At 45.0% G+C, this 19,036-nt stretch overlaps 1 protein-coding gene across 15 annotated transcripts in view; it reads left to right on the forward strand.

Moving 5' to 3' along the window:
• The window catches only part of LOC104681863 (protocadherin gamma-C4), a 191,594-nt gene that overhangs the window by 72,188 nt on the left and 100,370 nt on the right, over positions 1-19,036 (forward strand). The window contains exon 2 of one of the 15 annotated variants that reach the window (XM_030927778.1): positions 7,944-9,302. The exons of 10 other annotated variants lie outside the window; for them this stretch is intronic. In XM_030927778.1, coding sequence (XP_030783638.1) covers positions 7,944-9,302 — 1,359 coding nt within the window. Of the gene's footprint in view, positions 1-1,326; positions 4,061-7,943; positions 9,303-11,493; positions 14,279-16,131; positions 18,941-19,036 lie in introns of those variants that run through there. 4 more of the 15 variants (XM_030927788.1, XM_030927782.1, XM_030927796.1 and 1 more) reach the window with 4 other exon arrangements.

A 19,036-nucleotide genomic window follows, 5' to 3' on the forward strand; every position in this document is an offset into this window, starting at 1 on the left:
AGGAGGAGGAGGAGGAGGAGGAGGAGGAGGAGGAGAAGAAGAAGGAGGCGGCGGCGGCTATATGTTATGTGTATGCGAGAGAAAGAGAGAGACTGATTCACTGAACTTAGAAGGTCCAAATCATCCTAATCATTTCTAAGTTTATCCAGGTTTTCTTGGATGCAAAATCCTTCTCTACCTCTATATAATCACCAGAGGAAACTTACAAGAAAAGGAAATGCTATTGCCTGAATTTCTCTTGCTCGGAATCCTGACATATATTCTTGAAGATGGGGGAAAACACACCGGATTTGTCTTGTCGTTTGGAGCTCTAAATATAAATGACTGGATGTTTTTTCAACATCCTTGTAGGAAGGAAGGAGAATGCAGAATTATTCCATTTTTAAGACAAAAACTACTAGTCTTGTGTACATACAAAGCTCCCATTACATGGTATAAGTATTTTGCTTGGTTTCCCTTGGTATGTGATTCAGTAAACGCTGAGATTTCAGCGTTACCACTTACTTTTAACCTTTCAGTAGTTTTCTTTGTTGTATATTTTGTGTTCTTTTTCCCAAATTATTATATAAGTTTAAGTGACCCTTAGGATAATGTTTAAAACCACTTTAAAATTGCATAATTTATTGATGGAGGATTAAAATAGAAACTTGCTTTTCAGTGTACGTGCATTTGAATCATTGAAACACAGTCTGTGCATGCATTACGTATTCACATAAAAAAATTAAGCATTTTTTGAAATGGCAGAAAAGTTTAAGCAACCACAAAAATGTAAAAATTTCCAAAAAACTTTAATCCTGTTCCTATTTAGCAATATTAGGTGAGAACATCTGTAACTATTGCTGAATTAACATTACTTTTATAACACAAAAATTTAAAAGAAACGTTTTTCCAGGAATTTTGCCATCAAAATAAATTAACCCCAGAAAATAATTTCAAAGTGGATAATGTATCCTTATATATGTATTCAATACAATTATATATTTTACATTTACAAATATATAATATAGGTATAAAAATTAAAAATGAATGTATTTCCAAACAAGATTGAACATAAAAATTACTTCAGAAAATTGTTGATATACAGAAAAAATTGAAGCATCATAAAAAGGAAATTATAATAATTTACATATCTAGATATAGAGTGCAAAATTCTACCAAGAATAAGAGTAAATTAATATTAAGCGATGGTTTGTGATTTAATAACACACAGAAATTTTATTCCACCTTATTTACAACTCAGATATCTAAAAAATAGATTGCTTTTGAAATACAAATGCAAGAAACAATTGGAGAAATCTAAAATCATAATTAGAAAAGAGTAGTGTTTTCTCTATCAGCCATCTGATATGTTACACATCAGTGGGTGTAGTAACGACTTACGACTCTGAGCGCCGCTGTTGATCAACTCTAAGCAAAAATCAGGACTCCAACCGGATTTCCAGTTATGTGACTACACAAAACCCGGCAGATCCCACAAACCTGCTCCCAGACTGCAGCAAAACTCAGCCTCTTAACTTAGGGCACTCTGGCTTTCTCCTAAGGAAAGGGATCACCATACTTCGCAGGAGGGAAGAAAGAACCTGATGAAGCAGCGCGCACAGAGAGTATTTTGAGAAAATTCCAAAGCAAGGCAGCAATGGCAGCTCCAACCAAATGCCAGCTCCGCGGAAGATTCGTCCTGCTGTGCTCGCTCCTGGGGATGCTATGGGAGGCCAGGGCCAGTCAGATTCGCTACTCAGTGCCTGAAGAGACAGAAAAGGGCTATATTGTGGGCAACATCTCCAAGGACCTGGCTCTGGAGCCCCGGGAGCTGGCGGAGCGCGGAGTACGCATCGTCTCCAGAGGTAGGACGCAGCTTTTCTCTCTGAACCCGCGCAGCGGCAGCTTGGTCACCGCGGGTAGGATAGACCGGGAGGAGCTGTGTGCTCAGAGCCCGCGGTGTCTGGTGAACTTTAAAGTCCTGGTTGAAGACAGAGTGAAATTGTACGGAATAGAAATAGAAGTAACTGATATTAACGACAGTGCCCCAAAATTCCAGGCCGAAAGTCTGGAAGTAAAAATTAACGAAATCGCGGTTCCTGGAGCACGTTATCCACTCCCAGAAGCTGTTGACCCGGATGTGGGCGTGAACTCCCTCCAGAGCTACCAGCTCAGCCCCAATCACCACTTCTCGCTGAACGTGCAGACTGGAGACAATGGAGCCATAAACCCAGAGCTGGTGCTGGAGCGAGCCCTGGACAGGGAGGAGGCGGCTGCTCACCACCTGGTCCTCACGGCCTCAGATGGCGGCGAGCCGCGTCGTTCCAGCACCGTGCGCATCCATGTGACAGTATTGGATACAAATGATAATGCCCCGGTTTTTGCTCAACCGATTTACAGAGTGAAAGTCCTTGAGAACGTGCCCCCAGGCACCTGGCTGCTTACTGCAACAGCCAGCGACCTGGATGAGGGAACCAACGGAAAAGTGGCATACAAATTCTGGAAAATTAGTGAAAAACAATCTCTGTTATTCCAGCTTAATGAAAATACTGGGGAAATATCAATAGCAAAAAGTCTAGATTATGAAGAATGTTCATTTTATGAAATGGAAATACAAGCTGAAGATGGTGGGGGATTGAAAGGGTGGACAAAAGTGCTCATTTCAGTGGAAGATGTAAATGACAATAGACCTGAAGTGACCATTACATCTCTGTTTAGCCCAGTGAGAGAAGATGCACCTCAGGGAACAGTAATTCTTCTTTTCAATGCTCATGACCGAGACTCGGGAAAGAATGGTCAAGTTGTCTGTTCCATCCAGGAGAATCTATATTTTAAATTAGAAAATTCAGAAGAAGATTATTATAGATTGTTGACGGCCCAAATTCTTGACCGAGAAAAAGCCTCAGAATATAATATCACGGTGACTGCAACAGACAGAGGAACTCCGCCCCTGTCCACAGAAATTCACATCACTCTGCAAGTGACTGACATCAATGATAATCCACCTGCCTTCTCTCAAGCCTCCTACTCAGTCTACCTCCCGGAAAACAATGCCAGAGGTACTTCCATCTTCTCAGTGATCGCCTATGACCCTGATAGCAATGAGAATTCTAGAGTTATTTACTCCTTGGCAGAGGATATCATCCAAGGGTCTCCTCTCTCCACCTATGTCTCTATTAACTCGGAGACTGGCGTGCTGTATGCTCTGTGCTCCTTTGACTATGAGCAGTTTAGAGATTTGCAAATGCAGGTGAGGGCAAGTGACAGTGGAAACCCACCACTTAGCAGCAATGTGTCATTGAGACTATTTGTTTTGGACCAGAACGACAATGCCCCAGAAATCCTGTACCCCGCCCTCCCCACTGATGGTTCTACTGGTGTGGAGCTGGCACCCCGCTCTGCAGAGCCCGGCTACCTGGTGACCAAGGTGGTGGCAGTGGACAGAGACTCAGGCCAGAATGCTTGGCTGTCCTACCGCTTATTCAAGGCCAGTGAGCCAGGGCTTTTCTCAGTGGGGCTGCACACAGGTGAAGTGCGCACAGCTCGGGCCCTGCTAGATAGAGATGTGCTCAAACAGAGCCTTGTGGTGGCTGTACAGGACCATGGCCAGCCCCCTCTCTCGGCCACTGTCACGCTCACAGTCGCCATAGCTGACAGCATCCCAGACATCCTGGCTGACCTGGGCAGTCTTCAGATCCCTGCAGACCTGGAGACCTCAGACCTTACCCTCTACCTCGTTGTGGCTGTCACAGTGGTCTCCTGTGTCTTCCTCACCTTCGTTATCATGCTCCTGGCCCTCAGGCTGAGGCACTGGCACACCTCACGTCTGCTGCAGGCTACAAGTGATGGGTTGGCTGGTGTGCCCACCTCACACTTTGTGGGTGTAGATGGGGTTAGAGCTTTCCTACAGACCTATTCTCAGGAGTTCTCCCTCACTGCTGACTCAAGGAAGAGTCACCTGATCTTCCCCCAACCCAACTACGCAGACACACTCATCAGCCAGCAGAGCTGTGAGAAAAATGAGCGTTTGTGTGTCTCAGTTGATTCCAAGTTTCCTATAGAAGACACCCCTTTGGTTCCGGTGAGTTCATTTTTTTTTCTTTCTTTCTTTTCTTTTCTTTTTCTTTTTTTTTTTTTTTTTTGTTTGTTTTTTGTTTTGTTTTGTTTTGTTTTGTTTTTGAGACAGTCTTACTCTGTTGCCCAGGCTGAAGTGCAGTGGTGTGATCTCGACTCACTGCAACCTCCGCCTCCCAAGTTCAAGCGATTCTCCTGCCTCAGCCTCCCAAGTAGAGTAGCTGGGACTAAAGTAGAATAACTGGGACTACAGGCACGTGCCACCATGCCCGGCTAATTTTTTGTGTGTTTTTAGTAGAGACAGGGTGTCACCATGTTGGCCAGGCTGGTTTTGAACTCCTGACCTCAAGTGATCCACCCACCTCAGCCTCCCAAAGCGCTGGGATTACAGGCGTGAGCCACTGCGCCTGACCCTTTACTTTCTATTATAGTTAGCTTTCTCTTTAACTGTTTGTACTTAAGGTAGTATAAGTTGATATCAGTATGTTTCTCATCACTTTTCACTGAGCCTAATTGTTGCTCCAACATCGAAAGGAGGCATTTATTCGTTATATTTGCTGATATAATTTTCATGTTCTCATAATTAACCTTGCTGTCAACGTAAACCATTTTTCGTGGGGCAGCTCTCAGCCTGCATTGATGTGGGCTTTTTGGGTAGGGTTGCTTGATTGGTTGCAGTGGACTCACATCATAAAATTCTTACTCCTTTTTTTTTTTATTTAAGATATGGGGGTGTCATTCTGTTGTCCAGGGTGGAATGCAGTGGTGTGAGTAAAGCTCACTGCAGTCTCAACCTCTGGGCTTATGTGATCCTCCCACCTCAACCTTCACAGTAGCTAGGCCTGAGGTGGGAGGACTAGCAAGTTATGTTGCCCAGGCTGGTCTCAAATGATCTTCCTGCTTCAGTTTCCCAAAGCACTGGGTGAGGTGTAAACCACCTCACCCAGCAAATTCTTACTCCTAAGATCATTTATTTAGGTCATACTATGTTTGTAAGGGCTAACTGATAGAAAGGTAAATGTATTCTTCTTAGAGAAAAAGCTGAAAGCCCAGATTTATTGCTTCTATTCTTCCATTTCTATGATAGGAAAACACCCCTTTGAGGTTATATTTTTCAGATCACAAGTGTGTAAAGTCTGTTTGTATTTATAGATATTTTCTGACGAAGATTCAAACTTCAGTTATCCACTTCCAAACCCTAGTAAACCAATTTTTTCCCTTTAATGGTGAAAGTTGTAACACCTTTTATTCTCATATCTTCAAAGGTCTTAATTTCCTAATGCTTTAATGTTAAATTATGAAGAATAGTAGGACATTCTTCTTTTCTATAGTATATGCTTAAGAGAAATTTCTGAGACTGGACACTGTGAAATGACAAAACAAGGAATTAAAAATATTTCTTTCACTTATATGTTATTTCTGGCTCAATTCTCCAACTTTTGAGGCTAGAAATGAACTTGCATATCAGATATAATTTAAGAGAATAGTCTCAGGAACTGCTGGGAAGATTCTAAAACTCTTTTACTGTTTTTAGCTATAAGGAAGAGAATAATGTATTATTTAATGTTATTTTAAACATAGTGTCACTTCAAGTAGTAAATAACATTTCACAAGACATTTGAAAATAAGCTTTGAAGTTGAGTCAAAATTCTATGCTAAACATGTGATCCATAGATACATTGAAGACAGCTGGCATTTCTGTGGAAGTGAAGAATTATTTTATTTGTTTGTAATTACTTGGGTTTCTGTTGCTTTATTTTTAAGAAAAAAAAAGCTAAACTGTCTGGAAATCCTTTATGACATACAGACATTTTAATTATTTCAAACACGTCTTCCCCCTGAAGCAGGTAGCAAAAAATAAAGCATCCTTCAGGCTCATATTTTTAACCATACAACAAGAAAATTATTACAATTTCTCTTCTGAGGAGTAACCTTCATATTTAGTATTTATAAATATTGAAATGTGTGTTAATTTGGGGAAAACATAACAGATATCCATGAAGGCTTGTATGTCATATAGGTAGTTACTATTAAATACTACAAAAATGTCTCTTGCCCTTAAAACCAGAACACAAGACTCACCAGACAGATAACTGAGCGCAGTATGGAAAATGTTTATTTCTTTTTTTCTTGAACTATGTAGGACTTAACTTATTGTGCATTGGTAACAGATTGTAGAACATAAGCTGAAAGATAAAATTCTTGACCTTAATGTCTCATCTTAAAAAGAAGCATTGATTGACATTTTATATCTTGTATTACTTAAAAATAATGGGGGAGCGCAGTATATATTGACAAAGATTGGCTTTGTGGTGATCATTGTTGAAGGTGGGGTGGCTATGTGAAGGTTCACTACATATACTCCCTACTGTTGTATAAGTTTGAAATTGTGCATAATACATTTATTTACGACACAAAGCATAGAAATATCTACTATAATACTATGGTGAGAGCAAAATTTGGGGGGAACGTACACCTGCATTTTCGAAGAATATATACATTTTGGAGACCGAATTCAAAATGAAAAACCGGGCTGCTGTGCCGCACGGAGCCTCTGGGCGCCGCTGTCGGCCAGTGCAGAGCAAGCGCTGACGCCGGGGATCCCTCAGCCTCCAGCCTAGGATTCCCTGCGCAGCCAACAACAGAAAGAAGAAAACCAGCACACACACAGAAGCTCCTGGCTGGGCAGACCTTGCCCAGCACACCGGATACCTAGGTCCGAGACCCGGGACTCCTCCTGTCCTGGGTCGAATGCTCTTTTAGCGCTGTAGGGTGCACGTTCTCCAGCTGGAAAAGCGGGGACCCAGCGAGAACCCAAGCGAACGATGGGAGGGAGCTGCGCGCAGAAGCGCCGGGCCGGCCGGCTGCAGGTACTATTTCCCTTGCTGCTGCCTTTGTTCTACCCCGCGCTGTGTGAGCCAATCCGCTACTCGATTCCGGAGGAGCTGGCCAAGGGTTCGGTGGTGGGGAACCTCGCTAAAGATCTAGGGCTCAGTGTCCTGGATGTGTCGGCTCGCAAGCTGCGAGTTAGCGCGGAGAAGCTGCACTTCAGCGTAGACGTGGAGAGCGGAGACTTACTTGTGAAGGACCGAATAGACCGTGAGCAAATATGCAAAGAGAGAAGAAGATGTGAGTTACAGTTGGAAGCTGTGGTGGAAAATCCTTTAAATATTTTTCATATCATTGTGGTGATTGAAGATGTTAATGACCACGCCCCTCAATTTGATAAAAAGGAAATACATTTAGAAATTTTCGAATCTGCATCCGCTGGTGCACGAATATCGCTTGACCCTGCCACGGATCCCGATATAAACATAAACTCAATTAAAGATTATAAGATAAACTCTAATCCTTATTTTTCATTAATGGTTAGAGTTAATTCCGACGGTGGCAAATACCCAGAGTTATCTCTGGAGAAACTCCTAGACCGGGAAGAACAGAGATCTCATAGCTTGATATTGACTGTCTTGGACGGAGGTGACCCACCAAGAAGTGCCACCGCTCACATACAAATTTCTGTCAAGGACACCAATGATAACCCCCCGGTTTTCAGCAGAGACGAATATAGAATTAGTGTTAGTGAAAATCTGCCCCCTGGGTCCCCTGTGTTGCAAGTGACAGCCACTGACCAGGATGAGGGGGTCAATGCCGAGATAAACTACTACTTCCGAAGCACTGCCCAGAGCACAAAACATATGTTCTTATTGGATGAGAAAACAGGTATGATTAAGAATAACCAGTCATTTGATTTTGAAGATGTAGAAAGGTACACCATGGAAGTGGAAGCGAAGGACGGAGGTGGTCTCTCTGCCCAGTGTAAAATAATCATAGAAATCCTGGATGAAAACGACAACGACCCAGAAATAATCATAACTTCTCTCTCTGATCAGATTTTGGAGAATTCTCCTCCAGGAATGGTTGTTGCCCTCTTCAAAACACGGGACCTGGATTTTGGAGGAAATGGAGAAGTCAGGTGTAATATAGAAACAGACATTCCATTCAAGATTTATTCTTCTTCCAATAACTACTACAAGCTGGTGACAGATGGAGCCCTGGACCGAGAGCAGACACCAGAATACAATGTAACCATCGTAGCCACTGACAGGGGCAAGCCGCCCCTTTCTTCCAGTAGAAGCATCACCTTGTACGTCACTGACATCAACGACAACGCCCCAGTTTTCGACCGGACGTCCTACGTGGTTCATGTGGCCGAGAACAACCCGCCAGGAGCCTCCATTGCGCAAGTGAGCGCCTCTGACCCGGATTTGGGGCTCAACGGCCACATCTCCTACTCTATCGTGGCAAGTGACCTAGAACCCCTGGCGCTGTCGTCATACGTGTCCGTGAGCGCGCAGAGCGGGGTAGTGTTCGCGCAGCGCGCCTTTGATCACGAGCAACTGCGCGCCTTCGAGCTCACGCTGCAGGCCGGCGACCACGGCTCGCCCGCGCTCAGCGCCAACGTGAGCCTGCGCGTGTTGGTGGGAGACCGCAATGACAACGCACCGCGCGTGCTGTACCCAGCTCTGGGTCCCGACGGCTCCGCGCTCTTCGATATGGTGCCTCGCTCTGCAGAGCCCGGCTACCTAGTGACTAAGGTGGTAGCGGTGGACGCTGACTCAGGACACAACGCCTGGCTATCCTACCACGTGCTGCAGGCCAGCGAGCCCGGGCTCTTCAGCCTGGGGCTCCGCACTGGTGAGGTGCGCATGGCTCGAGCCTTAGGCGACAGGGACGCAGCCCGCCAGCGCCTGCTGGTCACTGTGCGTGATGGTGGACAGCCGCCACTCTCTGCCACCGCCACGCTGCATCTGGTCTTCGCAGACAACTTGCAAGAGATACTGCCAGACCTCAGAGAGTACGATCGCCCTGTACTCTCTGACCCCCAGGCTGAGCTACAGTTTTACCTGGTGGTGGCCTTGGCCTTAATCTCAGTGCTCTTCCTCCTTGCGGTGATTCTGGCCATTGCCTTGCGCCTGCGACGCTCTCTCAGCCCTACTGCTTGGGACTGCTTCCGTCCTGGTCTCTGTGTCAAGTCTGGACCTGTAGTTCCCCCCAACTACAGTGAGGGGACTTTGCCTTATTCTTATAATCTGTGCATCGCACATACGGGTACAAAAGAGTTTAATTTCCTAAAATGTAGTGCACCCATACATTCCAATGAAGACGTGGTTTGCAGTGTTTCTCCTGGAGCCTTAATTCCACCTTATGGTGGGAAGGATTTGACTTCACATTCTGAGACCCTAACTTCGGTGAGTTTCTCTTTTTTGTGTGTGATTTATCTAATAGTCTACTAGTTTCTCATATTTTAGGCATACTACTTTATTTTCATATCTAGAATTATATGTTTAAAACTCACAGCTTTTTATAATCTTTTCTCAATGTTTTGTCAATTGTAGAATGTCACCCGATTGAAGTATTTAGTCTTTGTCTTTTTTTTTTTTTTTTTTTTTTTTTTTTTTTTTTGAGATGGAGTCTCACACTGTCGCCCAGGCTGGAGTGCAGTGGCGCGATCTCAGCTCTCTGCAGCCTCCGCCTTCTGGGTCCAAGCGATTCTCCTGCCTCAGCCTCCCAAGTAGCTGGGATTACTGGCACCCCTCACCATGGCTAAATTTTTTGTATTTTTAGTAGAGATGGGGTTTCACTATGTCAACCAGGCTGGTCTCAAACTCCTGACCTCATGATCCTCCCAACTTGGCCTCTCAAAGTGCTGGGATTACAGGTGTGAGCCACCATATTTTGTCAAGTTCTGACTATCGAACAGAAGCAGTGGTCTTGGCCCCTAAGAAGACAAACAAGTAACCTATCTATTCAAATTTGCCAAGACTTAGTGAATTTACCATATCTTATTTATATATTTTTAAAGCTTAAAAATATTCAGAAAGCAGGCCCAGTGGCTCACACCTATAATCACAGCACTTTTGGAGGCTGAAGCAGAAAATATCACTTGAATCCAAGAATTGAGACCTGCCTGGGCAATATAGGGAGACCCCCCATCTCTACTAAAACAAAAATAAAACAAAACCATTAGCAGACTGTGGTAGCATTCCCCTGTGGTCCCAGCTACTTGGGAGGCTGAGCTGGGTGGATTGCTTGGTCCTAGGAGGTCAAGGTTGCAGTGAGCCCTGATCTTGCCACTGCACTCCAGCCTGGGTGACAGAGTGTGACCCTGTCTCTAAAGTAAATAAATAAATATGCAGGCAGGGCCAAGTGTGCTGTAATCCCAGCACTTTGGGAGGTGGAGGTAGAGAATCTCTTGAGCCCAGGAATTTGAGACCAGCCTGGGCAACATAGGGAGACCCCATTGCTTCCAAAAATTTAAAAATTAGCAGGGTGTGGTGGCACATTCCTGTGGTCTCAGCTACTCTGGAGGCTGCAGTGGGAGAATCGCTTGAGCCCAGGAAGTCTAGGCTGCAGTGAGCTATGATTGTGCCACTGCACTCCAGCCTGGGTGACAGAGCGAGACCCTGTCTCAAAAAAAAAGACATTCTAAGAAATGAAATGAAATACTATTGCCGTTGCACTCAGTCTCTGTCTCTGATTCCCTGATAGAAGATTTTTGAAGAAAAAAGATAAAATCTTTGAAGAGTTCTATACTTGGAAGGCATAGTGACATAAACACTTCTGAACATCCTGTTCTCTGTGTGAAAGAAGTGAACTTCTATACCCTTTGCATTTGAGGGAATAATTGCTACTGGGTTGATGGGCACACACAGTTGAAGATATGTGAACCACTGGACTTTGGCCTCTCATACAAACTGCCTAAGAGAAGAGATTATTTATACTGGTATTAATGCTCTGATGAAAACAGTTCATTTGACATAAACACTTACTTGTTGAAAACCTATATCACTACATCTAACTTTGTTTTCTAAAACTTTCAGTACTTCAAATTCTACATATTTCTTTTCTCATTACAATGCAAACATTTTAATTTGCAACTGTAATATATGTTCATTTTAGTTTGTGATTGCCTGCTTAATAATTTAAATAGGTCCACTTAACTTGTATCCCTATAAGATAAAGTACATTTTACACAAAAAGGTTCATTAAGGCTCAGTAAAACTATTCCAGAACAGTACTTTAAAAACCTCTTACACAATCCTAAGCTAAATAAATTTAATGAATTAAGTAGTTAAAATTATAAAGCTTTAGAGTGAACTATGTCATGAAGAGTTTATTTAATATAGTCTTGTATGAATGTATACTAAATAAAATTGGACTATTTAAATCACAATTTTAAATTATAAGACTTTTCTGAATATACCTAGACACTCATATGACCTAAAATAAGTATTATTTACCTTTTATTATAGTATGTACATTTCTGTTGGGAAAACGTGTTGCAAATATATATTTAACTAAACATTATTGTGAAATATTTACAATATTTTCACTCCACTTTGTCACATCTCCAGTAAGAAACCTACATGTAGTAAATTATTTAAAGATAGGAGTGGGGAAACCAAAGAATCCATGTAAAATATAATAATCCAACAGAATGGAGTTTACTTTCCAGTCCATGTATAACTTGGGTGCAGTAACTTCTTAGGGCTCTGAGCGCCGCTGTTCACCTACTAGGAGAGAAAACGCAGCCAGAGCTCAATCCGGATTCTCAGGGCTCCAACTACACAAAGCCCCACAAACCGGCTGCTGGGCTGCAGGGAAGCTCACTCCAGAATTTAAAGTGCTCAGGCTACAGAGACACCCTGAAGCCACAGAAAGACAAAGGAACCGGTTGAAACACACAGTGTCCAGTGAGGACTTTGCAGAATTCTGTAACCAGACTACAATGGCCGCTCAAAGGAATCGCTCAAAGGAATCAAAGGATTGCAGTGAGCTGGTCTTGCTCTGCCTTTTCCTCGGGATTCCATGGGAGGCTGGAGCCCGGCAGATCTCCTACTCAATTCCTGAGGAATTAGAGAAAGGCTCTTTCGTGGGCAACATCTCCAAAGACTTGGGGCTGGCGCCCGGAGAGCTGGCGGAGCGCGGAGTCCGCATAGTCTCCAGAGGTAGGACGCAGCTTTTCTCTCTGGACCCGCGCAGCGGCAGCTTGGTCACCGCGGGCAGGATAGACCGGGAGGAGCTCTGCGCTCAGAGCGCGCGGTGCCTGGTGAGTTTTAATATCCTTGTGGAAGAAAGGGTGAAACTTTTTGGCATAGAAATAGAAGTAACTGATATCAATGACAATGCTCCAAAATTCCAAGCAGAAAATCTAGACGTAAAAATTAATGAAAATGTCGCCACGGGAATGCGTTTTCCTCTCCCGGAAGCTATTGATCCGGATGTGGGCATGAACTCCCTGCAGAGCTATCAGCTCAGCCCCAATAAGCACTTCTCCCTAAGAGTTCAGAGCCGTGCCAATGGCGTCAAGTACCCGGAGCTGGTACTGGAGCACGCCCTAGATCGCGAGGAAGAGGCCATTCACCACCTGGTCCTCACCGCCTCCGACGGGGGTGACCCTCTCCGATCTGGCACTGTCCTCGTCAGCGTGACTGTCTTCGATACAAATGACAACGCGCCGGTCTTCACCTTACCAGAATACCGAGTGAGTGTTCCTGAGAATTTGCCTGTGGGCACTCAGCTGCTGACAGTCACAGCCACCGACAGGGACGAAGGTGCCAATGGAGAAGTGACATATTCATTCCGAAAATTACCTGATACGCAATTGTTGAAGTTCCAACTAAACAAATATACTGGAGAAATAAAAATATCAGAAAATCTAGATTATGAAGAAACTGGTTTCTATGAAATAGAAATACAAGCAGAAGATGGAGGAGCATATCTTGCAACTGCAAAAGTGTTGATTACAGTAGAAGATGTAAATGACAACAGTCCAGAGGTGGCCATCACGTCTCTATTTAGTCCAGTGACTGAAGATTCACCTCTGGGAACAGTCGTAGCCCTTTTAAATGTGCATGATTTAGACTCTGAGCAGAATGGACGGGTAACCTGTTCCATTTTGGCGTATCTACCATTTAAATTAGAAAAGTCCATTGATAGTTATTACAGATTGGTGATACACAGAGCCCTTGACAGGGAACAGGTATCCTCTTACAATATCACAGTAACAGCCACAGATGGGGGAAGTCCACCTCTATCAACGGAAACTCACTTTATGCTACAAGTGGCAGATATCAATGACAACCCACCTACCTTCTCTCATGTCTCCTACTTTACCTATATCCCAGAGAACAACGCCAGGGGTGCCTCCATCTTCTCAGTGACAGCGCTGGACCCGGACAGCAAAGAGAATGCCCGGATTATTTACTCCCTGGCTGAAGACACCATCCAAGGGGCACCTCTGTCCTCATACATATCCATCAACTCAGACACTGGCGTCCTGTATGCACTCAGATCCTTTGACTATGAGCAGTTCCATGAGCTACAGATGCAGGTGACAGCCAGCGACAGCGGGGATCCTCCACTCAGCAGCAATGTGTCCTTGAGCCTGTTTGTGCTGGACCAGAACGACAATAAGCCCGAGATCCTGTACCCCACCCTCCCCACAGACGGCTCCACTGGCGTGGAGCTGGCGCCCCGCTCCGCAGAGCCTGGCTACCTGGTGACCAAAGTGGTGGCAGTGGACAGAGACTCGGGCCAGAACGCCTGGCTGTCCTACCGTCTGCTTAAGGCCAGCGAGCCAGGACTCTTCGCGGTGGGGCTGCACACCGGCGAGGTGCGCACGGCGCGGGCCCTGCTGGACAGAGACGCGCTCAAGCAAAGCCTCGTGGTGGCTGTCCAGGACCACGGCCAGCCCCCTCTCTCGGCCACCGTCACGCTCACCGTGGCTGTGGCCGACAGCATCCCCGAAGTCCTGGCGGACCTTGGCAGCCTCGAGTCTCTGGCTAACTCTGAAACCTCAGACCTCACTCTATACCTGGTGGTAGCGGTGGCTGCGGTCTCCTGCGTCTTCCTGGCCTTCGTCATCGTGCTGCTGGCGCTCAGGCTGCGGCGCTGGCACAAGTCACGCCTGCTGCAGGCTTCAGGAGGCGGCTTGACAGGCGTGCCTGGCTCGCACTTTGTGGGCGTGGACGGGGTGCGGGCTTTCCTGCAGACCTATTCCCACGAGGTCTCCCTCACCGCGGACTCACGGAAGAGTCACCTGATCTTCCCCCAGCCCAATTATGCGGACACACTCATCAGCCGGGAGAGCTGTGAGAAAAAGGATCCTTTGTCTTTGTTAAATGATTCGAAGTTTCCTATAGAGGATACCCCATTGGTTCCAGTGAGTTTTACTTTTATTTGTACTCTTTTTCTGTTGTTAAAAAAGATTGGTTTTACTTTTAAGTTTGCAGCATGATGGTGGAAAGTGTAAATGGTAAAACACTGATGAGTAGAATTTGATGTTTATTCAGGGTTTTTTTTTTAACTTTCTGGTAAAATTCACCTAGTTTCAATCAAGGCCTGTATGTCATCAGGCTTTGTTACGATTAGCTTTGCAGAACCTTGTAGTTTATAGTGTTGTTGAGTACAATATTGACAATTCTTAAGACAGACTTCCATACAGAAATGCCTGTCGATTTTATATTTCCTCCTGGGTGGTCACATATTGAAACTCCAGCCCCTTAAGCATCCCTCTTTTTCTGAAGGCAGTCTGGTAAGAATAGGTAAGTATCAGAAAGAAATGGTCTCTGGAAACACAACCCAAATCCAAGATTACTCAGTGCAGTTCTTCCCAAGGAGAAGAGCAATAGGCCTTTTCCAAACTACCTTTTATATATTTTTAAATCTATACTTTGTGGCGATAGTTGCAGTTGAATATACTAAGTTTTTCATTAATATTGAATTAACTTATTTATAACAATGTATACTTAGATTTTTCCTGCCCTATTTATACCTGATAACACTGAAGCATCCTTTTTGCATACAATCTCTAATTTCCCACTACTATGTGGAAGATATAGCATTTTAATGTAACTTGTGTTGCTCAATAGGGATCCTGAAGAGGCTATAGAGAGTGAAATTAAGAACATTTGGGGTTCTGCTTTTGTCTTTTTTGTTAAATAGTCTAATCACTAAGGCTGAAAGTAAATATGGATTGGGAAGACAGATAAATTTGTACATGTTCCCAAGAACAGGAGCAACAGATATATGACAAAGCTATTTCAGTGGCTCTTTAATGTATAGGGAGGCAAACACCTGAAACTCTGAAAATTCTGAAATTGAGAGGCAAAATAAACTTAGAGTCAAGAAAGAAATGCCATTTCTGCAGATCAGAATATAAGCACCAAAAATAAAAAAGAAAATAATATATGCAAATATTTGCATATAATATTAAAAAACAAAATAATATATGCAAACAAGTAAGGAAAATTATCTAAACAAAGGATCAGTGGAGGCACAGATGAGGTCATTTAGTTCAATGAAAATAGTGATGTATTAGGTTGATCTCTTAATTTCATTACTAATATTCTACTAAATGTGGTAGCATAAAGTCAAAACGCATTCCAAAGTTTCTCAAGACCCTTTGAAGACCATGACTTTTTTCAGGCCAGTCAACATTTGTTCAATGATAGGTCTGTGGAAGGAAAGCACACTCTTTAGGATCATAGTTATTAACTATTAAACCTTTGAAACTATTATTTCATATTTGTGTTCATAAGAGTCAAAATTATTGTGCATTCATCTCAAATGAAAAATACAGATTTTTTTTAAAAAAAACTACTCTTTTGACATTGTAGCTATTGTAAGAAAATATCTTTAAATATGGTTATTTAAAAGCAATACAGGACACCCTGGATGATAGTAATGACTAGGGCAATGGTTGCATTCCAGTACTTAAATATGAAATTAGGAATTATTACTTTCTAGGTGAATATAGGTTAGAATTGAAGACAAAAAAATGTTGCTTATCTTCAGTACTTCCAGCTTCATAGATAATTACTCTTAAAAGGAACAAGAATGACTGCCTCTGGATGGAGGAAGTGGAGAGCAATGGGCCATAGGATAGGAGACCTATAAACCTTCATGCTATATTCTTTTGTGCCTCTTTAAATTTTGAAGAAAAAATATTCATTTATTCAAGATATATGTAAATTTTAGTACATAAAAAGATAAGCTAGTTATGACCACGTGGAAATATATTTCCTGATGTAAAAGGAATCACTGAGGAATAAGATTCAAATATTTTGGCTGTCAACTCAAAAAACTCCTTGAAAGAGATAGAGAAAAGTCAAGCTGCAGTCCCACACGGAGCCTCTGGGCGCCGCTGTCGGCCAGTGCAGAGCAAGCGCTGACGCCGGGGATCCCTCAGCCTCCAGCCTAGGATTCCCTGTGCAGCCAACAACAGAAAGAAGAAAACCAGCGCACACACAGAGGCTCCCGGCTGGGCAGACTTTGCCCAGCACACCAGATACCCAGCTCCGAGACCCGGGACTCCTCCTGTCCTGGGCCGAATGCTCTTTTAGCGCGGTAGAGTGCACTTTCTCCAGCTGGAAAAGCGGGGACCCAGCGAGAACCCAAGCGAACGATGGGAGGAAGCTGCGCGCAGAGGCGCCGGGCCGGCCCGCGGCAGGTACTATTTCCCTTGCTGCTGCCTTTGTTCTACCCCGCGCTGTGTGAGCCAATCCGCTACTCGATTCCGGAGGAGCTGGCCAAGGGTTCGGTGGTGGGGAACCTCGCTAAAGATCTAGGGCTCAGTGTCCTGGATGTGTCGGCTCGCAAGCTGCGAGTTAGCGCGGAGAAGCTGCACTTCAGCGTAGACGCGGAGAGCGGGGACTTACTTGTGAAGGACCGAATAGACCGTGAGCAAATGTGTAAAGAGAGAAGAAGATGTGAGTTGCAATTGGAAGCTGTGGTGGAAAATCCTTTAAATATTTTTCATATCGTTGTGGTGATTGAGGATATTAATGACCATGCCCCTCAATTCCAGAAAGATGAAATAAACTTAGAAATCAGTGAATCTGTCAGCCCGGGGATGGGAACAATTCTTGAGTCTGCAGAAGATCCTGATATTAGTATGAATTCGCTGAGCAAATACCAACTAAGTCCTAACGAGTATTTCTCATTGGTGGAGAAAGACAATCCTGATGGTGGCAAATATCCAGAATTAGTACTGCAGAAGACTCTGGACCGAGAAACGCAGAGCGCTCACCACTTGGTACTGACTGCCTTAGATGGTGGGGACCCTCCCCGAAGCGGTACTGCTCAGATAAGAATCCTGGTAATAGATGCCAATGACAACCCCCCAGTGTTCAGCCAGGATGTGTACAGGGTCAGCCTACGGGAAGACGTGCCTCCAGGCACCTCCATCCTGAGAGTGAAGGCCACTGACCAGGACGAGGGCATCAACTCGGAGATCACTTATTCCTTCCTTGGTGTGGCTGACAAAGCTCAGCACGTGTTCTCTCTGGATTACGCTACAGGAAACATTCTAACTCAGCAGCCTTTGGATTTTGAGGAAGTGGAAAGATATACGATGAACGTAGAGGCAAAAGACCGAGGATCTCTCTCAACACGTTGTAAAGTAATTATAGAAGTTCTAGACGAAAATGACAACAGCCCAGAAATAATCATCACGTCACTCTCTGATCAGATTATGGAGGATTCCCCTCCAGGAGTGGTTGTTGCCCTCTTCAAAACACGGGACCGAGACTCAGGGGAAAATGGGGAAGTCAGGTGTAGTTTAAGTAGAGGTGTTCCATTTAAGATTCATTCTTCTTCTAATAATTACTACAAGTTAGTAACAGATGGGGCCCTGGATCGAGAGCAGACCCCAGAGTACAACGTCACCATCGCAGCCACCGACAGGGGCAAGCCTCCGCTCTCCTCCAGCAAAACCATAACCCTGCACATTACTGACGTCAACGACAACGCGCCCGTTTTCGGACAGTCTGCCTACCTGGTCCATGTGCCAGAAAACAACCAGCCAGGTGCCTCCATAGCGCAAGTCAGTGCCTCTGACCCAGACTTCGGGCCCAATGGCCGTGTCTCCTACTCTCTCGTTGCCAGCGACCTGGAGTCACGAACACTGTCGTCCTACGTGTCCGTGAGCGCGCAGAACGGGGTGGTGTTCGCGCAGCGCGCCTTCGACCACGAGCAGCTGCGCGCCTTCGAGCTCACGCTGCAGGCCTGCGACCAAGGCTCGCCCGCGCTCAGCGCCAATGTGAGCCTGCGGGTGTTGGTGGGCGACCGTAACGACAACGCACCGCGGGTGCTGTACCCTGCGCTGGGTCCCGACGGCTCTGCGCTCTTCGACACAGTGCCGCGGGCCGTACAGCCAGGCTACCTAGTGACCAAGGTGGTGGCCGTGGACGCCGACTCGGGGCACAATGCCTGGCTGTCCTACCACGTGGTGCATGCCAGTGAGCCCGGGCTCTTCAGCCTGGGGCTGCGAACGGGCGAGGTGCGCATGGCCCGTGCTTTGGGTGACAAGGACTCGGTCCGCCAGCGCCTGCTAGTCTCTGTAAGAGATGGAGGACAGCCACCTCTTTCAGCCACTGCCATGCTGCACCTGGTGTTCGCAGATAACTTGCAAGAGGTACTGCCGGATTTCAGCGACCGTCCAACACCCTCTGACTCCCAGGCTGAGATGCAGTTTTACCTGGTGGTCGCCTTGGCCTTGATTTCTGTGCTCTTTCTGCTCGCGGTGGTTCTAGCTATCGCTCTACGCCTAAGACAGTCTTTCAGCCCTACTGCAGGGGGCTGCTTTGAGTCAGTTCTCTGCTCCAAGTCCGGACCTGTGGGTCCCCCCAGCTACAGTGAGGGAACGTTGCCCTATGCCTATAATTTTTGTGTGCCTGGGGATCAAATGAATCCTGAATTTAATTTCCTCACATCTGTTGATCATTGTCCAGCCACACAAGATAACTTCAACAAAGATAGCTCTTCCATGCTACTGGCTAGCATTTTAACTCCTAGCTTGGAAGCAAATAAGACTCTTAAACAGGTAAGTATTTAAAAATGTATTTAATCCTTTTTATATTACAATATACCAATATATTCCAATATAGTGAAATTATTTTAAGATTCTAGATAACCTCTT

This window comes from Rhinopithecus roxellana, chromosome 3, assembly GCF_007565055.1.
Source record: "Rhinopithecus roxellana isolate Shanxi Qingling chromosome 3, ASM756505v1, whole genome shotgun sequence".
NCBI classification, from domain to species: Eukaryota; Metazoa; Chordata; class Mammalia; order Primates; family Cercopithecidae; genus Rhinopithecus; species Rhinopithecus roxellana.